Source organism: Apodemus sylvaticus, chromosome 2, assembly GCF_947179515.1.
Source record: "Apodemus sylvaticus chromosome 2, mApoSyl1.1, whole genome shotgun sequence".
NCBI lineage: Eukaryota > Metazoa > Chordata > Mammalia > Rodentia > Muridae > Apodemus > Apodemus sylvaticus.
Window position 1 is genome coordinate 179,435,902 of NC_067473.1, and position 27,683 is coordinate 179,463,584.

At 38.6% G+C, this 27,683-nt stretch overlaps 1 protein-coding gene across 1 annotated transcript in view; it reads left to right on the forward strand.

The window, feature by feature from the left end:
* The first annotated feature begins 236 nt into the window (after positions 1-236).
* Positions 237-27,683, forward strand: part of Slco1b3 (solute carrier organic anion transporter family member 1B3) — a 56,945-nt gene continuing 29,498 nt past the window's right edge. The window contains exons 1-3 of the mRNA XM_052172755.1: positions 237-320; positions 24,582-24,723; positions 26,972-27,104. Of these exons, the coding sequence (XP_052028715.1) occupies positions 237-320; positions 24,582-24,723; positions 26,972-27,104 (359 nt within the window). The remainder of the gene's footprint in view (positions 321-24,581; positions 24,724-26,971; positions 27,105-27,683) is intronic.

The window sequence follows — 27,683 nt, forward strand, 5'->3', positions numbered from 1 at the left end:
TTTTGTATACAGCATTTATTTGCCTAGTTCAGTGATTGGGACCTAAGCCTTTAATAAATGTCAGTGATAGAATGGTTGGGGTTGACATTATGGCTTTTTTCTAAGCTATATTGTTTCTAAGCTATATTGTTAAAGTAAAATAAATGGCACCCTTTTTCCCAGGGTAGGTGGTCATTTCAGCGGAAGTATTTATCAACAGTGATTGCAGACATTCCCATCAGGACCACTGTTCAGTCATGGACCAAACCCAGCATTCAAGCAAAACTGCAGAGACCCAACCTTCAAGACCAGGGAAAACAAGGCACTGCGATGGATTCAGGGTAGGATGAGTGTCATATTACCAAACTAAAATAAGTAAAGATGGAATTTAATTAATTAAAAGAGCATTATGTTTATGATCAGAATTTTCACTGAAGTATAAAACTTTAACAACATCATTTATATCTCGATTGAAGTGTTTTAAAATTTGGGTAAAGTTTTTCTTTTGTGGTATTTCTGGTGTTTGAGTATTTATTGACATTGGAAAATTAGAAATATTTCAATAACTGTTCTGATTGTTCATGATACAATAGATAACTATAGATGTTAAAAAAGAATATGTATAAGCTATGTAAAATATTCATGGAATCAAACTAAAAATCTGGATTAGTGTCTTAAACCCATTTTTAACCTCAAATTGTTGAGTTATTCTTTCCTTAATATCTTTTTAATAATTTTAAAAATTCTGATAACAAAAGAGCTTAGTCTGCTGAGAGTGATATTTTCATTAATGACTTGGCAGAAAGATGTAGTCAAAAATTTAAGTCAGTTTTCTTTTCTCATCTGAAAACACAATATTACTTTTGTTCTGCCTCAAAACTTATGGAATTGATAACACAGGTGACTCCACACACTGTAAAAAGAAGTAGCATGACATGAAGAGGCCAAGTTAGCAAAGTGGAGACAACCTGATCCAATCACATTCCTTATAAACAAAACAAAACAAAAACAAAAACAAACAAACCAAAAGGAAACACATGCCCCCAAGGCAAAGCCTCAACATCTTCTAAAGAACAAGACATCAACCACGATTGCCTTTCTCTAGCACTTTAAATTCCTCACATAGGCTGCAGACAGAACAGCTAACACTCACTGACAAGAATGTTGTAATAAAAACAGTCCCCTTTAACTTTGTCCAAAGAACATGAAAAATGTTTGTTTTCAGTGACTTCTGGCAAAGTCTGTTCTGACGAAATATCTGAATAATGTTTAAGCAGAAGGGAAGTTCAGGAAAAGTACTGGTCAACACAATGTAATGACTTTGTATTATGACATGTTATAGTTGTTAATCAATGAAATGCCCTATAAACTTTTTCATAAGCAATTTCATTGGAGCACTTTCTCAAATGAAGTTTCTCTTTGTCATGACTTGTGCCAAGTTGATAAAAAAAAAAAAAAAAGCCATCCCAGGTCTCTAAGTTTGTAGTACGCAGGTTAGTTACTGTTCTCCTGCTGTGAAGAGACATCATGACCAAGGCAACTCTTATAAAAGGAAGTATTTAATTGGAAGTTTCCTTCCAGTTTTATAAAGTTAGTCTAAGGTCACCATAGCAGGAGGCAGATAGGCACAGCACTGTAGTAGTGCCTGAAAGCTTTATAGGCAACAGGCAGAGAGAAACACAAGAACACAAGAGAGATAGAAGAGAGAGGGGGGAGGGAGAGAGAGGGAGCGAGAGAGAGGGAGAGAGAAAGGGACAGAGGGAGGGCGAGGAGAGGAGAGCAGAGGAGAGGAGAGGAGAAGAGAGGAGAGAGAGAGAGAGAGAGAGAGAGAGAGAGAGAGAGAGAGAGAGAGAGAGAGAGAGAAAGCTGGCATGGGCCTTTACAACATCACAACATACTCCTAGAGACATATCTACTCCAACAAGGCCGCACCTACTCCAGCTAGGCTATACTTCTTAATCTTTTCCAAACAGATTCACTGAGTGGGGTCCAACCATTCAAATATACGAGGCTATGGGGAAAATTCTCATCTAAACCACCATAGGTGGGGAGCAAATTCTGGCCTGAGGCAGTGTTTTTCTACAGCCCCTCTTCTCAATTCCATCCCATAATATGAAAGTAACTGATTTATATGATATTAGTACCTAAGAGATTCTATGGGAAGTAAGAATTTATCACTGGACAATTTACCATTGTTTTCTCTATGTATCTGAAAAAAATAGCTTCATAACAAATAACTCAGCATGAATCACTCGTAAGGTTTGCATTCAACCCAAGTGTGAAGTCACACAACAATGTGCTTTCATACAAGGTGATTACACACTTTTGAAAATCTGTCTTGAACTTGCTAGGTTGCAGAGAGCTTACCACTTGCTATGCTTGCTCTTGAGACTTGTGTATTTCTGTACTATAATAGGCATTCTTTAATAGTACAAAAGTATTATATAATCACCTCAAAACAAAATAAGACAAAGTTGAAACTCTCACTTTCTGACTTTATTCCAAATTTCATTTCCAGAGCATTGCGAGTAAAGAATGAAATTATTATCTGTATTCTCCCCACAGCACATATGAAGTCTTTCCCCTTTAAATACCCCTTTAGACAGAAGAGTTTACTTCTTTTAAAAACTGATGCATACATGTTGACATGATTGCTGAAAGATGCTAGTTTGCATTTGGGAAGTAAGCCCTCTATAAAATTAAACACACATAAAATGACATAAATAATTATCTGTATCTAAAATTTCTATTTGCTCTGCTACAAAATCCATTTTCCCAAAGCATAACAATCAGTAATCCTCCTACAACCCACACTTACAAACTTTAGAGAATGTCATATGATTGAATTCAACCTTATCAGACTGTCTATTGTCAAAGAACCTTACTTGAGATAAGGTTCTTAGGAGCACTTTAAAAATGACTTTTATAGCACATTTATTTGTAGTAATTAATAGCAGTCTACTGATATTCCATTTAGCTTCATGTGTATTAGGGCAGTTTCTTTCACATATTAGAAATAGTGAATAAAATTGTTATACACAACTGTACACAAAGTTTTGTGTAGACACAAATTTTAATGTCCTTGACCAAATGTCAAAATGTAATTCTATGGTGAGAATATTTTATGAGGAATTGTTTAGCCATCTTCTAAAGCAGATATACTGACCACTGTTATGTGATCCTATTCTCAGCAAGGCATGAACAAAGGTCTACCTACCCCAGGTAGGGAACCAACATGCCAAAGTACAGATATCATCAAAGTTCAACCTGATGATTAATGAGTTTTAGTGAGGTTGCTTCCAGGAAAATAGGTGAGGATTTACAGGAGCAGAAGGCAGCTGGACCACCAGAGCCCACTCCAGCATGGGAGCTTGGAGCATGGACCATCCTCACATCCTGAAGGCAGCTCAGCTGGTTAAAGAGAAAACTTTCCAGGTAGTTTAGTGGGTCTCAGCCTCTTCCAGGCTGCTCAGCTGCTCTTTGCTTCTTCCAGGCTACTCATTTTATCTGCGTGTGTCTCTCAGTTCTTATTATTCAAAGGTGATTCATGAAGAAGATGCCTAATGAATCCTGTCAGTTTGGGGTGACATCCTGAAGCCACTGAGTTGTTTACTATTCAAGCTTAATGATTTTTTTTTCCTGTAAGATGGAACTATCCAGAGTTTTAACACTCTTTAATATCTTATGTTTTAATGAGCATAGGATCATGTTCTGGGATGGAAGGTTTTAATCTCAGAGGAAACTATTCAATGATAATCATCACCATCAGCAATTTTAAGAACAACTCTTGTTCTTCATCTTTAGTCTTATTTGCTTTCTTGGCAGTCTAGATTTTGACAGTTGAAATAATTTAATCCCTGTCACCTGTCACTTAAATATGCCTTTTGATGGTAGCCCAGACTGAAACATTTTTTTCATATGGTTTTCATCTACATAGCTTCTTGAAAGAAGTGTCTGTTGCAGTCTATTTCCTAAGTGCCTTACTTTCTCTTTTGTTGTTTGTTAAAATACAAAAGCCGAAAGCCAAGGCAATTTATAGACTAAAAAGTTTATTTCTGTTTATAACTCCAGAAAGTGCATCATGCTAGGAAGGTATGACAGTAAGCCATAGGCATGGAGGCAGAAATAAAAAGCTGAGAGCTCACATCTTCAAATGCAAGCAAGAAGAGTCGATAGCTGGAAGTAGGACTACATTATATGCTCTCAAAATCCACCATCAGTGACATACTTCCTTCATCAAAACCACACCTTGTAATCCTTCCCAGACATCACCATCAAATAAGGACCAGGTGTTCAAAAAACCAAGACCACAGGGAACATTTCTCCTTCTAGCCACCCTACTAAGCAGATTTCAAGAGGATGTCTTTGTTTAGCTTTGATTGTTTTTATATATGCAGATATGTCTTTGATAAGTACATTCTTCCTGTCTGAGACTGCTAGTCCTGACAGTGTCCTTTCTATAGCAGAAGTTCATATTCTTCCTGTTTTCCTAATCTTGTAAATACTATTCCTTTTCTTGTTTTATTGCATTAGCCAGGATGTCCAGTTAACTGTTGACAGGCACTGGTAAGAGTGCTCTCCTACTTTTTTCAATCTGTGAACCACCTACTATCTCATTATTAATGGGCATAAGTTTTTTGTGCATAATCTTATCAAGTTAAATAATTTAGTTTTTTATAACACTTTATTGTTAGATGTACATATATGTGTATTCTTTTATAGCCTTCTGATATGAAAGGTTCATATAATCATCTTGCACAGCTGAGATAAATAGTCTTTGGTCATGGAGTATAATTATTTTTCCATAACCTATTAAATTTCCTAATTATTGTTTAAATTTTTTGCATGTGTCCATGAGACTATGCTCTACCATTCTTTCATCTTATAATGTCATGGTTGATTTTGGAAATGTGGATAATGATGGCCTCATAACATAAAAGGTGAGTTAGTCCTAGAGTTTCTATACTCATGAAGACTAGAGGGAATTAGTACAATATTCCTTAACTATTCAGACACTTTCATTATTGATATCTTCTGTACCTGGTTCTTTCTATTTGGTGAGCTTATTAACTAGTAAATCCATTTTTCCACAGATATAGGCCTGGTAAGATTCCTGCTTTGTCTCATTTTCCGTGCAGATTATGATCTTCAAAGAATAGGCCCATGTTACCTACATCTTTAAAACAGTACGCAGTGTTCATAGTTGTTCATAGTATTCCTTTTAGTTCTTAAATACTCATGAAGGTGTAGTAATGGCTCTTTTTCCAATTAAATTGTATTCTTACTCTTCATTGTTGACCCAGTTAGACTAATAGAAATTGGAGTTTTCACAGAATTGGCTCCTGATTTTTTGGTTTATTCTATTGACATCGTTGACATCATGCCTTCAATTTCATTGATTTCTTTTTCAACTATGATTCTCCTCTGCAGTACTGGCTGGTTTTGTGTGTCAACTTGACACAAGCTAGAGTCATCAGACAGAAAGGAACATACAACATAGTCCTCAACATAGTTGAGGAAATGCCTCCATGAGATCCAGCTCTAAGGCATTTTCTACCTGAGTGATCAATGGGTGAAGGCCCAATCTATTATTGGTGGTGCCATCCTTGGGCTGATGGTCCTGAGTTTTATAATAAGGTAGGTTGAGTAATCCATGAGAAGCAAGCCAGTAATTACCACTCCTCTATGGTTTCTGGATTAGATCCTGCCTTCAGAATCCTGCTCTGTTTGAGTTCCTATCCTGAATTCCTTTAATCATGATCAGTAATATGCAAGTACAAGTCAAATAAACCCTTTCCTATGCAAGCTGTCTTTTGGTCATGGTGATTCACTGAAGCAACAGAAACCATCACTAAGGCAAACCCCTACTAATGTATAGATGAAGATGGTAAATAGGAGATTCTCCCTCAAAGTCCACTTAGGAGACAGAGTTTGTTTTATTAAGCAGATACCCAAACACACTTAGGCTAGTTTGGCTCTTTCTTCCTATATAGAACAGCCAGATTAAAGCTGAAAACAATTTGTCTACATGTGATATTTGTTGGGGAGGATCAATGTATTATTTTGAGAGAGTGTGTAGCTCTTTGTAGGTGGGGATCCTATATTGCTAACAGTTACTTGATACACTGTTCAGAGAGAAGCCATCACACAGGTGAAAGTCCTAGACTACCAGGGGCACTATTAGAAAAGAAGTGTGGGTATAGCCACAGCCAAGTAGAGCCTCGGGTTATCTGGTACAACCTCTATGGTAATCAGTCTGGCAGTTCCTCAGAAAATTGGACATAGCTATACCTGAGGAACCAGCTATACCACTTCTAGGCATATAACCAAAAGATGCTCCAACATAAAACAAGGACACATTTTCTACTATGTTCATAGCAGCCTTATTTATAATAGCCAGAAGCTAGAAATAACGCAGATGTCCTTCAACAGAGGAATGGATACAGAAAAGGTCATACATTTACACAATGGAGTACTACTTAGCTATTAAAAACAACAACTTCATGAAATTCTTAGGCAAATAGATGGAACTAGAAAATATCATTCTAGTGATGTAACCCAATCACAAAAGAGCACACAAGTTATGCACTCACTGATAAGTGGGTATTAGCCAAAAAGCTCAGAATGCCCAATTCACAGACCACGTGAAGGTCAAGAAGAAGAAAGACCAAAGTGTGGGTGCTTTGGTTGTCCTTAAAAGGGAGAATAAAATGCTCATTGGAGCAAATATGGAGACATGCATGCTGACAAGAACCTGATATAGCTGTCTCCTGAGAGGCTCTGTCATTGCCTGACAAATACAGAGGCAGATACTTGCAGCCAACCATTGGACTGAGCATGGGGTCCCCAATGTAGGAGTTAGAGAAATGACTGAAGGAGCTGAAGGGGTTTGCAACCCCATAGGAAGAAGAAGAATATCAATCAACCAGACGCCCTAGAACTCCTAGGGACTAAACCTCAACCAAGGGCTACATATGGAGGGAGCTATGGTTCCAGCCTCATATGTAGCAGAGGATGGCCTTGTTGAGCATCAATGGGAGGAGAGTCTCTTGGTCCTGTGAATGTTCTAGGCACCAGGGGAATGCAAGTAGGTGAGAGGATGGGGGCACACCCTCACAGAAGCAAGGGGTATGGGGATGGGATAGGGTGTTTTAGGGGGACTGGGAAATGGAATAAAATAACATCTGAAATGTAAATAAAGAAATATCCAATGGAAAAAAAAAAACAAAATAAAAGATGCTACCAATGCATATGTGCCTCAAAAGTGTGCCTGGAAAACAGGATCTCCATATGTATAATAATGAAACTGTTTTCCTAAGCATAATAATCCCATTTTATGTACAATAAATCAGGATGAATTGAAGATCTTAATATGAGACTTGAGGGTCTAAAATTTTCAGTGAGATATGAGGAAATTGTTGGCATAGTAAAGGAATTTCTGAACAGCACTTCAGTAGCTGAGGTAATAAAAAAAAAAAAACAGTATTGGAATATGAGATTGCATGGAATGGAAAAAGTTCCAAATAGCAAAGGGAATGGTCTTCAGAGTGAAGGGAAGCATATAGTGGCATATAGTGGGGGAAATTTCTCTCTCTCTCTCTCTCTCTGTCTCTCTCTCTCTCTCTCTCCCTCTCTCTCTCTCTCTCTCTCTCTCTCTCTCTCTCTCTCTCACACACACACACACACACACACACACACACACGCACTCATTATAAACAAACAAAAAATTAAACACTGTAAACCAAAATCACTCAGAAAATTGGCAAATGAATTGAATGTCTTTCAATAGAAGATACACAAACAGCCATTAGATATATGAAAAAATACTCAGTTTTCTCAACCAAAAGGGAAATTAGAATTCTATTAGGTTGTACTTCACTCCAGTTATAATCACAATCAACAAATAAAAGTGTGCGCGTGCGCATGTGTGTGCGTGAGTGCCTACCAATCCCTATTTCTCATCTTGATCCTGTATTTAAAATGTATATTGGCCTCCTGATACTGGGCTTGTTTGCATCTTCCCAGTTACCCTCCCCTCTCCCTGTCCTTTTCAAATGTCCCTATGCTCTCCAGCAGCTCATAAACCTTTGCCTGCTGCATGTTTCAGTCTATATGCAGTTTCTTCTTCGGGTAAATTCTTTGAGCCCCTAAAGATTTACCTTAGATATCAATGGTTTCTTTCACCTGTGTGGGGTCTCAGTCACCTTTTTCCTGGTTATTTTGTAACATAGACTTATGTTGGTGACAGGGATCATTCCTCATTGCACTGTTTGCCTCTGGCTCTTTGTCCTTAGGTGGTTTTAGTTCTCTTATTAGTTTCCATGGTTTGGTTTACTGTCCCTGACCTTTTAAATCAACAGTGAGGATCAGCAGAGCAGCCATCTTATTGTAAGTCCAGCTAATGCTTGTTGAGTAAATCAGTTGCAATCCAGATAAAGCAATTGAGTTAATTAAAACTGTACAAGGAACTCAGTGGACCATGCTGTTGTCATTGGACTTCAAGTTCAGATCTCTGGCCAAAGTAAATAAATCCTTTCCAGGTTTGCAGATAAATATAGACTTTAACTCCTTTCTCTGTCCTGCCAGCCCTAGTTTATGTTCTTCTGGGTTGAAAAGGTGGAAAGTTGGTTAAGAACACTCCCTGCTCGTCCACAGGACCTAGGTCCAGTTCCAAGCAACTGCAAGTCTGTTTAAAACCATCTGTAACTATAGTTCCAAGTGATCCGATTACCTCTTTTGGCTACCAGTGGCATTGCATGCACTTGGTGTACAGACACATATGCAGGTAAAACACATAGAGTAAAATAATGGTTCAAAAATTGTTTTAAATCTGAAAGTGAAAATAAGTGCTTTTACTTTGGTTTGAAACCTCATACATAAAAAAGAACATCTACTGCCAGTCCTCCAATGTGCTTTTTATTGGAGATTTCAATTCTCTTCTTCACCGCTTTGTAAACTTCTATCATTCTTTTTTTAAAACTTAAGTTCCACATTATGAACAGGGCTATAGCAACAATTTCAACATCATAAATTGGGTAGAATAGAACTATTTTATTCATTTAAAGAAATTTACATCTATATAAATGCATCTCTGTCCTCATAGGATCCTAGGGTATTGGGGATCTCTGTGCCCAGTAGGTTTTTGTCAGTTAGCTATTTCTTCTTATAAAATAAACTTAGTGTTTGACTATAAAATTTTGGGTGTTGAATGCTTCTTTTAAGATTGGCATCATAAAATATAAAAAAACCTCTTTTTTAATTTTATAAGATTCCTATATGTGAATCAAAACTTGTCCTTGGCTTTAGCACTTTCTACATTACTAAGATGCCCTGGATTCCTGAAAATATTTCCACTGTACTCACCAATCAGACCTCTCACAGTTAGGTTTTAAATGAGAATGTTCTGCCTTTATTTAATAATCAACACAGCATTCTGTCAACACACTAATCTCTGACTAGTATGGATCCCTTTTGTAGTATCTTTCATAGAAATATGTTGGAGTAAACAGAACAGTTGTGTCTTTATGTCAATGAACTTAAAGAAGAGATTTTGCCTCTAGAAAAATAGGTAAGTGTTGAGGAAAGATCAGACCTTGAAAATTGATGTAATTATTATTTTTTGGAGAGATGTCGGGGAAACATACAAGTCAATAAGAATCATTTAAAAACATATATTTTTTGTTAAGTTCTGAAAATGATATTATACATCATCCTTTACCAGAACTCAAGTCCTATATTTATCGATAGATGAGTTTAATACACATTTAAAGAAATAATTTTTGTTTTACATGTATGTGTGCCTGTGTACCATGTGCCTACAGAAACCAGACTTTAGTCCTCTGGAACTAGGGTCTCGGTTGTTTGTAAGCAGCCAGGTGGGTGCTTGGAACCAAATCTCAGTCATTAGAAAGAGCAGCCATTGCTCTTCTGAGCAACCCACCAGTCCATATGAATCATTTTGAGTAGTCTGTTATTTACAGTTACTTACCATGGGGATTTAAGCTGTGATGTTCAGTTAAAATATACTAGAGAGGAATAGTAAATGGTATGAACACAAACCTACATGAATATATGCCTGATTAAGATAACGAAATATTGAGAATAATTTGGGGGACCCATTACCAATTGAACTCAGCAGAAAATAATCTGGGAGGGAAAGAAGAGAACGAAGAAAAGGAAATTTGAAGTTATATTTTAAAGAGAGTCACAGATCAATGTACATATCAGTGGGAGGTCCAATAACTGTGAAGCCATATGAATTAAAACCCCGACTCAAAGTGTGGATTTTATTAAGAGAACAGCTTGGTTCTACTGATGAATCTAGTACATCATAATTCATTTAACAAATGAAAGACAGTGAAAACTAAGACACAGACACAACCATCCTAAAGTAGGATAGGTAGAACTAGACATGATAGCACACGTGTATGGTCCCTTTCACAGGGCTGATGAAGAATTACTGGTGCCCAGGAATTTGGGGCCAATGGGTAACATAGTGAAATCCTATTTCCAGAGAGAGAGAGAGAGAGAGAGAGAGAGAGAGAGAGAGAGAGAGAGAGAGAGAGAGAGAGAGATTTGTGGGCCCCAAAGGGTCCACATAAGGTCCATAGCGAGACCAACAGAGTCACCTAACCTGGACCCTTGGGGCTCTCCGAGACTGAACTACCAACCAAAGAACATACACGACCGGACCTAGGCCTCCCTGCACATATGTAGCAGATGTGTAGCTTGGTTTTCATATGAGTCTCAATAACTGGAACAGGGGCTATCCCCAAAGCTGTTATGTGAATGTGGAATATGCTCTTTAGCTGGGCTGCCTGGATAGCCTAAGAGGAAGAGAATGTGCATAGCCTCTTAGAGACTTGATGTGCCAGGGTCGGGGGATACCCAGGAGGACCCTCATCTGTTCAAAGGAGAAGGGGAAAAGGGATTGGAGGGAAGGATTGTAGGAGGGGATGAGCAGGATGTAAAGTGAATAAGTGAAAATAAGTAAATAAATTAAAAATATTTTAAAAGAAAAAAAAAGATTATACTAATGACCCTCAAAGAATTAAGAAATAAATGCATTTACATCTGTAATGAAATGATATAAAATCCATGCAGGTGTTCATTTACTGTTTATCAATATCACAACCCTGAATAATGACCTGGGAGTAATAAATGATCCCTTGCAAGAGAAATCATACATAACCACGGAACAATCTCTCCAGGCACATTGTATTTTATTTTATTCTTTGACACATTCATAAATATATTTACTGAGTCTGGGATATTTTAACTATCCACTTCCCTCTCTCATCCCTTCCCTCTCCAGTTCCCCTTATTCTATATACACCTACTTGAAACACTTCCCAAGAGTGGACTCAGTATCTGTCTTTTTTGATTGCCTTATTTAGCTTAACACAATGACCTCAAGGTTCAGCCACAAGATAACCTGTGGTAAGATTTGTTTCTTTCTTAACACATGTACAATAGTCTAATTTGTGTGTATGTACGTATGTATGTATGTATGCATATATATGCCCATTTTCTTTATTCATCTTGAGATTTCCCCCTTTTATTCATCTGGATATTTTTTTCTTTTGGCTACTATAAATGATGGTGCAACAAACATGAAGTATCCCTTTAAGACCCTGATTTAGAAGAATTTAAATAGATATTAGGAAAGATTATGGGGATATGTCATTCTGTGTCTCTCTAGAGGACCTGCTGTAAGACCTGCTGTAATGATATCACCATTTTACATTCCTACCAGCTAACATCAATGTATGAACACTGTTATCAACACTTGTCACTTCCTGTTTTTCTGACAGATGGTGTGTATCACATACCAGGAATACATTCATAGAGGGATACAACCTATTAAAATGGAATCACAGTACACAGATGTAACTAGTGAGGAGTGGGGCAGTAACAAGAACATCTTCCCAGAAAAGCCAGGGCCAGATTGATGCACTGAAGAATTCTAGCAAACATGTAGTAGGAAATTAAACAATCATTTCCAAACTCTGTCAAAGAATTGGAGAGGAATATCTCCACTCTCACTGTCATTAGCACCCCTCTGATACCAACATGAGATAATTACTCATCAGATTAGATCCAAATATCCTTCTGATTGTTGCAACCAAATTGTTCACTGAAATGCTAGCAGGCAGAACTCATCAGCACACTAAGAGAACATGACATTGCAACTCAGTGGGATTTTAACCAAGAGCAATGGGTATGGTTTGACCTGTGAAAATCATTATAAAGCACCACACTGATAACATTAAAAGTAACAGCCACCTGAAAAACCTGAAAGTCTGAATTCAGGCCTCAGAATTTTTTGTAGTAAATGCAGAACCAATGCAATAAAATTGTCCTCTGACTTCTGCATGTGCTATGGTACAAATGCCAATACATGACATACACCCCTCCACACCCCCCCACACTAATAACTAGAAAAACTTTTAAAAATATTCAAAGATTTCCCCTCTTCTGTTCCTCTAGAAGTGTTATGTTCTATACTTGGATCTTTAGTTCATTGTCCTAATTTTTATATGCTGTAAATCAAGGTTCCAACTTTACCTCTTTATATAAGATGATTCAGTTTTCCCAATACCACCATGCATCCTCGACACTTACCGAAAGCCATCTGCCCAAGGGCAAAGATTTCTGGAATCTCTTCCCTATACAGTTGATCCTGTATGTCCTTACTACCTTCATTCAGCATAACCCCTTATAGTTCTCAGGTTCTTGTTATGTTGCCTGAGCTCCAAAACAGCTGGGATTACAGGTATACACCAACACATGCAGTAACACACACACACACACACACACACACACACACACACAAATGCATATGCACACACACATATACAATAGTGTATCTTAACTAGTTGTTGTTCTTATGGAATATATTGAAATCTGAATATGTGAGGTATGGTTTTCTGCCCAAGATTATTTTGGCACTTGGAGTCATGAACTTGAGAGGATTTTGTCTCTTCTTATTTCCCAATTCTCTTTCCTTTCCTTACCTTCATTCTCTAGCATTATTGTGGATGTCCATGGTGAAAGCACACGTCTCCACTTCCTCATCTTCTATGGAATGGCAACAGTTCCAGGTCAAGAAGACTGTTAGTTATAGGCTTATATATATGGCTTTTATATTGAAGTAGCTCATTTATTGTTTCTAGATAGTATTTGTGGATTAGTTACTTTTATACTGCTAAGATAAAGCATCACTAGCCAAAAGATTAAAGAAATTTATAGGAAAAAGAGCACATTTGTAACTTCCAGTTTCAGAGGGCTAGAGTCTATAACTTTTGTGGGAATGAGCATGGCAGAAGGCAGGTAGGCATGGATGGAGTAGTAGGTAAAGGCTTACATCTCGTGGCCCATCATAAGGCAGAGAGGGTTAATTAGGAATGGCCTGCACTTCTGAAACTTCGAACCTAAACCCCAGTGACAAACCTTCCCCAACAAGACCACACACCCTAATCATTCCACAACAGTTCCACCACCAAATGGGGACTGAGTATTCAAATATTTGAGACTCTAAAGGCCGTTCTCATTAAGACTAATACATTGTTTTTTATTGTGAAAGAATGTGGTACTTCATAATATTGTAATAAAATTTAATCCCAATCTGAGGCTTCTACCCTACCTTTAAGAGGGTAAAATACACACACAACATTTATATTTACAATATGCCTTAATCAGTGCAAGAGCTGGACAGATATCTATACTCTATGCTATTAAGTCTATTTCTCAGCCAATAATCCCATTACATAGTTTGCCATGTTTGCCATAGATGGCCCTGGACTCCCGTGGACTCACCTAACTCATAGCTTTCTCCACTCTTCCTTCTTCCTCTCATGTTTCTCCTCCAACCCAAATCCCAAGCACCCTAAATCCCATGTCTCTTCTACTCAGCTATTGGTTGTTAGCATCTTTATTTACCAATCAGAAATAACTTGAGGGCAGGTAACATAGGGTCACTTGGGTCTCTTTGTGGATTCTCTCATCTCTGGGGCAACTAGGTCTTGGTGGCCGGAACTTAGCATTAAAACACATAGCAACAGACTAAACCTCAACATCATAAAGTGATTTTTTTCTGCACTTATTGAGATAAAAATGAAGTTTTGTTATTTATTTGTTAATGTGGAACTCTAAAGCTCCACATTATGTAAATGGACAGGTTTCCATAGGTTGAATAATCCTTTCATTTTTTGATTTAAGAATCTTCCTAGCCAACAATTTTTAAAAGATTAAAAATACACCAATTATTTTCCTCTACTGTGATAGAATTAAACTAGAAATGAAAAATAAAAGACAGGAAAATCCAAGTTTTGTAAAGAATGTGTTTTTCTACCAAAGAACTTTCTTTTTTACTAATTTAAAATTATGCATACATGTGTGTCAGTGTTGAGTACAGGGTCTCACACATTTCAAAAGAGAAGGTATCTGGTACTTTGGAGATAGAGATGTGTGTGTGTGTGTGTGTGTGTGTGTGTGTGTGTGTGTGAATGTAAAGTTATGTTATAGGGCATGACATAGTTTATTTGGTGATTTGTATTCAGCTGTCACTCAGTGGAGTGCCCTCTAGTCAATTGCTGGCTCCTCTTGGTCTCTATAGCATTATATCTCTATCTGTATCTGTATCATCTGTATCTACATCTCAAGATTATCATGGAAATTATACAGATAAAATGATAGGCATAAAGATAATTCTAAGTTGACTGAAGATGGATAGCCTGCCAGGAGAGAGAGAGATCTCCAAGCAGGGCTTTCACTTTTGAGCTCAGAGGAGTAAGGACACAGGCTTACAGGCCCACAGGAATAACAAACTCCAGTCAGAGACAACAAGACCAACTAGCACCAGAAATAACCAGATGGCAAAAGGCAAGCAGAACCCTACCAACAGAAACCAACCCCACATGGTAACATCAGAATCCAGTTCTCCCACCACAGCAAGTCCTGGATACCCCAACACACCAGAAAAGCAAGAGTTGGATTTAAAATTGTATCTCATGCTTCTGTATTTGAACGGCTCTGGCAGGCCCCTCTGGAGACAGCCATGCCATGCTCCTTTTGGTACACACTTCTTGTTGTAGTGTCAGGGTTTGGTGACTGTTTATAGGATGAATCCCCATGTAGGGCAGTTGCAGGATGGTCTTTACTTCAGAGTCTGCTCCACACATTGCCTCCCTTATTCCTCCTGTGAGTATTATATGTTTTTCTACATGTTTCTACAGTTTTATCAGAAATATTTTCCATGTAAATCTTCAATTCTGTCATAAAATTATTCTATTCCATATTTTAATTAATTTAGCAATGTTTTACATGGCTACCACTTTACTTTTCAATTTTTCATGAAAATTGTCAGTTTTTTTTTTTTTTTTTTTTTTTATTATTCGATATAATTTATTTACATTTCAAATGATTTCCCCTTTTCTAGCCCCCCCACTCCCCGAAAGTCCCGCAAGCCCCCTTCTCTTCCCCTGTCCTCCCACCCACCCCTTCCCACTTCCCCGTTCTGGTTTTGCTGAATACTGTTTCACTGAGTCTTTCCAGAACCAGGGGCCACTCCTCCTTTCTTCTTCTACCTCATTTGATGTGTGGATTATGTTTTGGGTATTCCAGTTTTCTAGGTTAATATCCACTTATTAGTGAGTGCATACCATGATTCACCTTTTGAGTCTGGGTTACCTCACTTAGTATGATATTCTCTAGCTCCATCCATTTGCCTAAGAATTTCATGAATTCATTGTTTCTAATGGCTGAATAGTACTCCATTGTGTAGATATACCACATTTTTTGCATCCACTCTTCTGTTGAGGGATACCTGGGTTCTTTCCAGCATCTGGCAATTACAAATAGGGCTGCTATGAACATAGTAGAACATGTATCCTTATTACATGGTGGGGAGTCTTCTGGGTATATGCCCAGGAGTGGTATAGCAGGATCTTCTGGAAGTAAGGTGCCCAGTTTTCGGAGGAACCGCCAGACTGATTTCCAGAGTGGTTGTACCAATTTGCAACCCCACCAGCAGTGGAGGAGTGTTCCTCTTTCTCCACACCCTCTCCAACACCTGCTGTCTCCTGAATTTTTAATCTTAGCCATTCTGACTGGTGTAAGATGAAATCTTAGGGTTGTTTTGATTTGCATTTCCCTAATGACTAATGAAGTTGAGCATTTTTTAAGATGCTTCTCCGCCATCCGAAGTTCTTCAGGTGAGAATTCTTTGTTTAACTCTGTACCCCATTTTTTAATAGGGTTGTTTGGTTTTCTGGAGTCTAGCTTCTTGAGTTCTTTATATATATTGGATATTAGCCCTCTATCTGATGTAGGATTGGTGAAGATCTTTTCCCAATTTGTTGGTTGCCGATTTGTCCTCTTGATGGTGTCCTTTGCCTTACAGAAACTTTGTAATTTTATGAGGTCCCATTTGTCAATTCTTGCTCTTAGAGCATACGCTATTGGTGTTCTGTTCAGAAACTTTCTCCCTGTACCGATGTCCTCAAGGGTCTTCCCCAGTTTTTTTTCTATTAGCTTCAGAGTGTCTGGCTTTATGTGGAGGTCCTTGATCCATTTGGATTTGAGCTTAGTACAAGGAGACAAGGATGGATCAATTCGCATTCTTCTGCATGCTGACCTCCAGTTGAACCAGCACCATTTGTTGAAAAGGCTATCTTTTTTCCATTGGATGTTTTCAGCCTCTTTGTCGAGGATCAAGTGGCCATAGGTGTGTGGGTTCATTTCTGGATCTTCAATCCTGTTCCATTGATCCTCCTGTCTGTCACTGTACCAATACCATGCAGTTTTTAACACTATTGCTCTGTAGTATTGCTTGAGGTCAGGGATACTGATTCCCCCAGATTTCCTTTTGTTGCTGAGAATAGTTTTAGCTATCCTGGGTTTTTTGTTGTTCCAGATGAATTTGATAATTGCTCTTTCTAGCTCTGTGAAGAATTGAGTTGGGATTTTGATGGGTATTGCATTGAATCTGTATAGTGCTTTAGGCAAAATGGCCATTTTAACTATATTGATTCTGCCGATCCATGAGCATGGGAGGTTTTCCCATTTTTTGAGGTCTTCTTCCATTTCCTTCTTCAGAGTCTTGAAGTTCTTGTCATACAGATCTTTCACATGTTTGGTAAGAGTCACCCCAAGATACTTTATACTGTTTGTGGCTATTGTGAAGGGGGTCATTTCCCTAATTTCTTTCTCAGCCTGCTTATCCTTTGAGTATAGGAAGGCCACTGATTTGCTTGAGTTGACTTTATAACCTGCCACTTTGCTGAAGTTGTTTATCAGCTGTAGGAGCTCTCTAGTGGAGTTCTTTGGGTCACTTAGGTAGACGATCATGTCGTCTGCAAATAATGATAGTTTGACTTCTTCCTTTCCAATTTGTATCCCTTTGACCTCCTTATGTTGTCGAATTGCCCGAGCTAGTACCTCAAGTACAATATTGAAAAGATAAGGAGAAAGGGGGCAGCCTTGTCTGGTCCCTGATTTCAGTGGGATTGCTTCAAGTTTCTCTCCATTTAGTTTGATGCTGGCTACCGGTTTGCTGTATATTGCTTTTACTATGTTTAGGTATGGGCCTTGAATTCCTGTTCTCTCCAAGACTTTAAGCATGAAGGGATGCTGAATTTTGTCAAATGCTTTTTCAGCATCCAATGAAATGACCATGTGGTTTTGTTCTTTGAGTTTGTTTATGTAGTGGATTGTATTGATGGATTTCCGTATATTGAACCAACCCTGCATTCCTGGGATAAAGCCTACTTGATCATGGTGGATGATCGTTTTGATGTGTTCTTGGATTCGGTTGGCAAGAATTTTATTGAGTATTTTTGCATCGATGTTCATAAGGGAAATTGGTCTGAAGTTCTCTTTCTTTGTTGGATCTTTGTGTGGCTTTGGTATCAGCGTAATTGTGGCTTCGTAGAAGGAATTGGGTAGTGTTCCTTCTGTTTCTATTTTGTGGAATAGTTTGAAGAGTATTGGTGTTAACTCTTCTTTGAAGGTCTGATAGAATTCTGCACTGAAGCCATCTGGTCCTGTGCTTTTTTTGGTTGGAAGACTTTCTATGACTCCTTCTATTTCTTTAGGCATTATGGGACTGTTTAGATGGTCTAGTTGGTCCTGATTTAATTTTGGTATTTGGTATCTGTCAAGGAAATTGTCCATTTCCTCCAGATTCTCCAGTTGTGTTGAGTATAGGCTCTTGTAGTAGGATCTGATGATTTTTTGGATTTCCTCAGTTTCCGTTGTTATATCTCCCTTTTCATTTCTAAGTTTGTTAATTTGGATACTTTCTCTGTGCCCTTTGGTCATTCTGGCTAAGGGTTTATCTATCTTGTTGATTTTCTCAAAGAACCAGCTCCTGGTATTGTTGATTTTTTGTATGGTTCTCTTTGTTTCTACTTGATTGATTTCGGCCCTGAGTTTGATGATTTCCTGCCTTCTACTCCTCCTGGGCGAAATAGCTTCTTTTTGTTCCAGGGCTTTCAGGTGTGTCATTAAGCTGGTAATGTATGCTCTCTCCATTTTCTTTTTGGAGGCACTCAGGGCTATGAGTTTTCCTCTTAGCACTGCTTTCATTGTGTCCCATAGATTTGGGTATGTTGTGTTTTCATTTTCATTGTGTTCTAAAAAGTCTTTAATTTCTTTCTTTATTTCTTCCTTGACCAAGGTATCATTGAGTAGAGTATTGTTCAGTTTCCACGTGTATGTGGGCTTTCTGTTGTTTCTGTTGCTATTGAAGACCACTTTTACTCCATAGTGATCGGATAGGAGGCATGGGATTAGTTCGATCTTCTTATATTTGTTGAGGTCTGTCTTGTGGCCAATTATATGGTCGATTTTGGAGAAGGTACCATGAGGTGCTGAGAAAAAGGTATATTCTTTTGTTTTAGGATAGAATGTTCTATATATATCTGTTAAATCTAATTGGTCCAAAGCTTCAATTAGTTTCATTGTGTCCCTGTTTAGTTTCTGTTTTCCTGATCGGTCCATTGAGGAAAGTGCAGTGTTGAAGTCACCCACAATTATTGTGTTAGGTGCAATGTGTGCTTTTAGTTTTAATAAAGTTTCTTTTACAAAAGAGGGTGCCCTTACATTTGGGGCATAGATGTTCAGGATTGTCAGTTCTTCTTTTTGTATTTTTCCTTTGACCAGCAAGAAGTGTCCCTCAGGGTCTATTTTGATGACTTTGGGTTGAAAGTCAATTTTATCTGATATTAAAATGGCTACTCCAGCTTGTTTCCTGAGACCATTTGCTTGTAAAATTGTCTTCCAGCCTTTTACTCTAAGGTAGTGTTTGTCTTTGACCCTGAGGTGTGTTTCCTGTAAGCAGCAAAATGTAGGGTCCTGTTTACGTATCCATTCAGTTAGTCTGTGTCTTTTTATTGGGGCATTAAGTCCATTGATGTTAAGAGATATTAAGGAATAGTGATTGCTACTTCCTATCATTTTTGACGTTATTTTTTAAATTTGAATGCTTAACTTCTTTTGGGTTTGATGAAAGGTTACTATCTTGCTTTTTCCAGGGTGAAGTTTCCCTCCTTGTATTGGTGTTGTCCTCCTATTATCCTTTTTAGGGCCGGGTTTGTGGATAGATATTGGGTAAACTTGGTTTTGTCATGAAATATCTTAGTTTCTCCATCTATGGTGATTGAGAGTTTTGCTGGATATAGTAGTTTTGGTTGGCATTTGTGTTCTCTTAGAGTCTGCATGAGATCTGCCCAGGACCTTCTAGCCTTCATAGTCTCAGGTGAAAAGTCTGCTGTGATTCTGATAGGTCTTCCTTTATATGTTACTTGGCCTTTTTCTCTTACTGCCTTTAGTATTCTTTCTTTGTTTAGAACATTTGGTGTTTTGATTATTATGTGACGGGAAGTATTTCTGTTCTGGTCCAGTCTGTTTGGAGTTCTGTAGGCTTCTTGTATATTCATGGGCATCTCTCTCTTTAGGTTAGGGAAGTTTTCTTCCATAATTTTATTGAAGATATTTGCTGGCCCTTTAAGTTGTAAATCTTCACTCTCCTCTATGCCTATAATCCTTAGGTTTGGTCTTCTCATTGTGTCCTGGATTTCCTGGATATTTTGGGTTACAAGCTTTTTGCATTTTGCATTTTCTTTAACTGTTGAGTCCATGGTTTCTATGGAATCTTCAGCATCTGAGATTCTTTCTTCTATCTCTTGTATTCTGTTGTTGATATTTGTATCTCTGTCCCCTGATTTCTTCCCAAGGCTTTCTATCTCCAAAGTTGTCTCCCTTTGAGTTTTCTTAGTTGTTTCTACTTCTGATTTTAGATCCTGGATGGTTTTGCTTAGCTCCTTCACTTGCATGTTTGTGTTTTCCTGTAATTCTTTAAGAGATTTTTGTGTTTTCTCATTCATGAGCTCAGCCTGTTGACCAAAGTTCTCCTGTATTTCTTTAAGAGATTTTTGTGTTTCGTCTTTCATGACCTCAGCCTGTTGAGCAAAGTTCTCCTGTATTTCTTTAAGTGTTTTTTGCATTTCCTCCTTGTTGGCTTTTGTATTCTCCTGGATTTCTTTCAATGATTTTTGTGTTTCCCTTGCAAGGGCTTCTACCTTTTGATCCATTGTCTCCTGAATTTCTTTACGTATGACCTTCATGTGTTCCTGTACCAGCATCATGACCAGTGATTTTAAATCCAGATCTTGTTTTACTGGTGTGATGGGGTATCCAGGACATGTTGGTAGAGGAGAATTGGGTTCAGATGTTGCCATATTGCCTTGATTTCTGTTAGTGACGTTCCTGCGTTTGCCTTTTGCCATCTAGATCTCACTGGTGTTAGCTTATCTTGTCAGTGCTGGACTCACCAGTGCAAGCTGCCCCTTCCCAGTTGGCCTCTGGTGCACAGCTTACCTCCTGCACTGCTTGTAGACAGTGTGCTGCTGCCCAGGCTGTTCAGATCCCAAAGCAGGCACCCGAAGGCTCCCGCTGGGGCCCGCTGGATTCACTGGAGCACACTGACTTCTCCCAGCTGGCCGCCCGGAAGCCCAGCTAGCCACTTGCAGGACTTGGAGATGTAATGCTGCCGCCCAGACTGATCTGGATCCGGAAGAGGAGAGAGTAGAGCTAAGGCCTTCTGTCTGAGGCCTTGCCCCAGATTGTGTCTGTGGAGCAGATGGAGCCCGTGTGCACTCCCAGGGAGTGCCGACGGTGTATGCTACTGTGACCTCCCCTGAGTTCCGCTCACTCCGCTGGGCAGCCGATCTGCCAACCGGGCTATCGCACACAAGGTTAGCCTGGCCGCCCAGTCCCTGAGTCCAGGCAAAAGCCTGGGAGGCCAAGGTCCGAGCAAAGTTCCCCTAAGGCTTTGACTGTTAATTGGGTTTGCCAGGTGACTAGGATGGCGGGCGTGTGCGCCCGCGCTCCCTGAAAGCGCCGGGAGAGTCTGCTTTGCTAACAATCACCTGGGCGGGTTGACTCACAGATGGCCCACCAAGCCGCCCAGTTCTTGGGGTCAGTCCTGTGCCTTTTGGGGCCTGGACCCCCGCTTTGTTAGCCTTAGGCTATGCCTGTTACAGGTCTGCCCGCCTGAGCTCCCTGTCGTCCTGCAGGCAAAATGGCGGCGGCGCGCTCGCAGGCCTGGGCAAAAAACCTCCTGGTTGGGTTGGCACCCCGATGGCCCCCCGACCCGCCCAGGGCCTGGGTGCAGGCCAACGCCCGTCGGGCTCAGACCACCGCGGTGTTGGCCTCGGATTATGTTTGTGTACCTCAGTCTGTCCGATTCCTGGAGTACGGAACCAAGATGGATCCTCCTCTCCTGACTGGTGGGAGGCCGAGTTCTGAAGTGGCCTCCGTGCAGGAAAGGCGCCGCACAACTGCAGCTGCTTGCTGTCCGGCTGGTCAGCGAAGGTCAGTGGTCGTGGGCGCAGGGCCTAACTGGACCCTGTGACGCCTTGGTTCCACTGCTGATGGCCCTTCAGCTGGAGCAGCCACTGCTGCCACTGCTGCCGCCGCCGCCGCCCCCCGCGTCTCTCGAAAATTGTCAGTTTTAACGTGTTTATCTGAAATATTTTCCATGTAAATCTTCAATTTTATCACAAAGTGTTTTTACTTCCATTTTCAATAAAAAAAGAAAAAAATCAATCAGCATGTTTTGCTGTGCTGAATTTATGTTAAAGTAAATACCCACAGGAAGTATTTCCTGTTGCAACTTTGCTAATCCTTCTGTATTGTGTTTTTTTCCACTTATTTTCTTTCTCTCTTTTCTATGTCCAGTGCTTTTTATAGGCACATGTTTTTATTTCTTTCTTGTTTCCCTTTGTGTATATCACATATGTTTTAGGGATTTGCATCTCAATTGCATTTAAAAATGTATTTTAATGTGGTAATAAGTTCAACTGTGTGTAAAATTTCTGCTCTTGCTGATACAAAGCATCTATTTCTGCACTGAGAAATTTATAACTAAAGATTAAAAAAGAAACCTCTATGCCAGGTTGACTGGTGATTTATGTACTTGGATTTAATAATACAAGTTTCTATGTGGCTGCATTTGGCTTTGTTATGGCTTTGTACATCCACAAAAAGTTTCATGTCTGCTGCCCTCTTATTTCCATCCATCGGACTCCATGTTCCCACTGTTCTCTTTCACTGTGCAAGTTCTGTAACAAGCTCCCATGAATTTTATTCATATGAGAAAAATACCAATTTCTCCTTGAGGTTTGAAGGACAGTTTTGTGACTACAATAATCAGTAGGTTTTATTTCTTTTTTCTTTCACTACTTTAAACATGCCACTGTACTTGCTTTTAATACGAATACTGTTGAGAAATGTGCAGCCCATACAAGTTAAACACTAGCAATAGGTTTTACCCATCTGTGGAGCCCTAAGGCTCAAGTCAAATTCCAAGCAGAGCCAGTGTCTGATGATGGCTCTCTTTCTGAATGTGCAGGTGGACTTCGTCTTATAGCATCACCACATGACAGAGCAAGGGAATCATGCACTGTGTTTTCTCTTATTATAAGGCCAACAACTTCATCATGAAGGTTCAACTCTCAAGAGCCAATGACCTCCAATATCCCCAATAATATGTGTGGGTATAGTTTCAACACAGAGATATGGGGAGACACAAACTCATATTCCATACTGTAGTCACATTTTAACATTAGAATGAAAAGAATTTGCTTATTGAGGTGGATGTGAGCTAGAAAAGAAAAGAGGAATCAAAGAAAAAAAAGATGAATCAACAGGTTTTGTTAGAATAAATCACTCAATATGTTGATAACCTTTTCATTTGTAGTAGTTTGAATGAGAATGACCTCCATAACCTCACATATTTACCAACTGTTGGAACTGTTTGGGAAGAATAAGGAGTGTGGTCTTATTGGAGGAGGTGTGTCATTGGGAATGAGTTTTGAGATTTTAGAAAGCGCTTGACAGTCCCAGGCTCTTCCTTCCTTCCTTCCTTCCTTCCTTCCTTCCTTCCTTCCTTCCTTCCTTCCTTCCTTCCTTCCTCCCTTTCTCCCTTTCTCTCTCTCTCTCTCTCTTTTTCTTTCTTTCTTTCTTTCTTTCTTTCTTTCTTTCTTTCTTTCTTTCTTTCTTTCTTTCTTTCTTTCTTTCTTTCTTTCTTTTTTCTTTCTTTCTTTCTTTTTCTTTCTTTCTTCTCTTCTTCTTCTTCTTCTCTCTCTTTCTCTCTCTCTCTCCCCCTCTCTCTCTTTCTTTCTCTCCCCCCCTCTCTCTTGTTTTTTTTTTTTAGACCTCCTAGTTGTATATCAATACATGTACTCTCAGGTACAGCTCTAGTACCATACCTGCCTACCAGAAGCCAAGCATCCTACCATAATGGTGATGGACTAACCATCTAAAACTATAAGCAAGGGCCCAATAAAATCTTTTTCCTTATAAGGTACCTTGGTCATGATGTCTCCTCATGGTAATAAGAAAGTACCTAAGACAAAAACTTAGATTAAATGTTAGTTATTGCTGGGCGGTGGTGGTGCACGCCTTTAATCCCAGCATTTGGGAGGCAGAGGCAGGTGGATTTCTGAGTTCAAGGCCAGCCTGGACTACAGAGTGAGTTCTAGGACAGCCAGGGCTACACAGAGAAACCCTGTCTTGAAATAAAGAATGTCAGTTATTTGTATTGTGCATGGGACCTCTGTTAACTTCTCAGCTTTCACTTTTTAACTGGGTTTTCTTTCTTTTTTCCCTTTTTTAAATTGATCATTTACCTTTTATTTATTTTCTATTTTCAGTATTCTTTGTTTACATTTTTCAAAAATCCTTTGCAAATATCCAGCCAATCCCTAGAGTAGGCTGCTGCTGAAAAAAAATTAGACTCAAGTGATGGCCAATTGAGTTTATCCACTTAGAAATAAGTTTATAATCTTTTGTTAACTTTACTGCTGTAATGATTACCAAATTAGAAAGTTATACCTTATCTATGCAACTATAACATTAAGAGGCAAGGCAATCAACTACTTCTGATGGAAATACTGATGGTGTGTTGAATTAAAAACAACAACACTAACATCGAAACCTCAATAAATAGTACCTTGTAGAAAAGCAATTGAAGTCTATAAATAGTATATGCTCGATTGGTTAACATTCCTTTCTCCCTCCTTTCTGCTTTTTCTTAGACATTTTTGGCAGCCCTCGCTTTCAGCTACATATGCAAGGCTCTAGGTGCAGTCCTTATGAAAAGTTCCATCACTCAAATAGAAAGAAGATTTGACATACCATCTTCCATTTCCGGTTTGATTGATGGAGGCTTTGAAATTGGTAATATTTATTTCTATTTTAACCACCAGCTTACAGAGGAAAAATATACCAGGCATACATTATATGCTTGTTTCTCAACCAGAGATAACTTTGTCCTTTCTGAAAAATACAGCAATATTATTTTTATTATCATGTCTTGGGAACCAGTGCTGCTGATGCCTATGAATTAAAGTCAATGAAATTACTAAATATGGTACAAAATGATGACCAACTAGTCCACAAAGATGGTTTTAAAAGATTGATTTTACACCAACCCATTGCCTTCAAACTAACTCTTGAGAGATGCATCCTTCTCTCTCTCAAGACTGGAGGTGAAGTAGTTGAGGCGCTATAGAGCCTTTAATTTAAGGAATAAAGAAGAGCTTTGGAATGATCTACTCTTCAACTCCCTGTGGGATTGCTCTACAACACTGTAGATCTTACTCAGTTGCCTTCACTTTGATTTTCACATCTTCTTCCATGTGAAGTGCTACCTGAACTCCATGTGGTTACACAAAGGGATTCTCCTTTAACCTCATGAAGCAGAAGGCTGTTATATCTTATTTGGAGACCCTCACACCTATGTCTATTATATGGATTTGCAACAGTTCCTATACATTTGAGGGTCATTTTCCACAAAACTTGACTTAGGGTATATTTAAGCCTGTATTTTTTATAAATAATCATACAAATGATTGCCCATCTGTCTTTCCTTATGAATCCTAAAACTTTTTTGATGCAAAAGATATTTGACATTATATATATATACCCAGAAGTATAGATATATAGATAGGGTTCAGGCTATTGATACACACTTGGTGGCTCTGTATGTCCTCTTTCTTGTTTTATCTATGGTTGTTGCCATCTTACATAATAGCTTTATACATTTTTTATTTTTAACTATATAATACTCTATTTTTCATTTTATTCTGCCATTTTTGATCTCACACATCAGAGGGCTCTCTTTCCCCAGATCGCTTCTCTTTCCAGTTAATTCTTTTTTAATTTTACTTTATGTATTTTTTGGCTAGTCCTTCTTTGTTATTTTGTGTCAGATCATATTTTAACATTCAGTAGCTCTTTGTAACTATCTATTTGTTATATAAGAGATAAGAATTGACTTCCCTATTTGGAATTTTCCCTTTCCCTGGATAATTTACAATCAACATGATGTTTTAAGTAGTTGTTCTTTGTGGAAGATTTACCAAAGCTCTTACTTAATTGATTTTTCCTTGAGGTATGATAGTAGCTTTGCCCATATACCTGTTCTTACTACTAATGTGTTTTGATACTTGTTTGTAACCTAGTTTGTGGTCTGTTCTTTTATGATATTTTTGGCTGGGAATACCATAACAGGTACATATTACAGATTTAAAGAAAGCCAGTAATATATGAAAACTGCATTAATTAATGACTTTCATTCCTATTAGGAAGTGTTTTCTCTAGTTTTCTCATCTTAGTACAATCTATCTAACTTGAAATTTCTCAAAAAATCTGCTTCAACCAAATTGTCAAACAATTATTTCCAAAATATATTCCATAGACTAGTGCAAAAATTAATACATTTTTTTTGCAACCCAGAACTCAGTGTTCCCTCTGCGTTTTGGCAAAGATAAGAGGAAATATGGTATGCCATGTTTAAAGTGACATTAATATTGATGACCACTGAGGTTGGTTTCACAAGTAAAAGCTAATATTAACAATGAGACAGGGGACTGGAAAAAAATCTCCCAATGATTAAGCATGCTTGCTGCTATTCATGAGGACCTAAATTTGATTTCCAGCACTCAAGTCTGGTGGCTCACAAGTTTTAACTCCAGTTCTAAAGGATCCTCCTCTCCCTTCTGACCTCTGTGGCTACTGCATTCATATGGTCATGTATGTGCATGAATTAAAAAATAAAAAAATAAACCTGCAATAAAAAATAAGAATGTTTCTACATTTTTTTTTTGGCTTTTTAAGACAGGGTTTCCTTGTGTGATAGACCTGGATGTTCTGGACTTGCTTTGTAGACCAGGCTCACCTTGAACTGATGGAGATTCTTCTGCCTTTGCCTCCTGAGAGCTGAGATTAGAGGTGTACGTCACCATTCCTGAGGTGCTTCTGCTTATTCTTAATACCATACTTTTATATGATCAGTTTAATTAAGATGGGTTTCCTCTTGTCAGACAACCCAAGGAAAGTGCTATGTCTTTTTTTCTATTTATACCCAATGATAATCATTATTTGTTGTGATGAATCAAACTTACATAACTTGGTTTTGTTATAGGGAATTTGTTAGTTATTGTATTTGTGAGTTACTTTGGATCCAAACTAAACAGACCAAAGCTGATTGGAACTGGTTGTTTCATCATGGGCATTGGCAGTATCCTGATTGCGTTGCCACATTTCTTCATGGGATAGTAAGTATTGCATAGTCAAACCTCAAAGTAGAATAATTCTGTTTCACGGAAGCTATCAACTGTAGCTAGGACCCCAGTGAGAGGTGGAGCCTGGAGATTGTCCATGCTATTCATGTAGGAATTATAACTGGCTTGATTGTGTGTTAAGACAGAATTCTCAGCTTTGAATGGGACTAAAGAGAGAACAGTGGATGCTGGATATCAGGACCCCCCCCTCACATGCACACACAAATATTTAACCTTTGTCACACTTGGCATTCACATTTATCATCATATTAATATTGTATTCTTCTTAAGAGTGACACTGTTCAGGAATTTTCTCCATTCCCAGTTTTATCATTTTATGTTCTTTAAACTTATTTCTCTGTGTGTCCTCTTCATCATGACCATATGTTATTGTCATGGCCCGTACAAAAATGCCTCGATTTCTCTATCTTTATCTTCAATCAAATTGCCTGTAATGATTCATATGAAGTATATACTTTAAATCCAACCATCGTTCACATCAGGTGACCGTTCCAAACACTCAGGGTCTATGTATCCATGTATCTTGTCTATATTTCCAATGGGCATGCACAA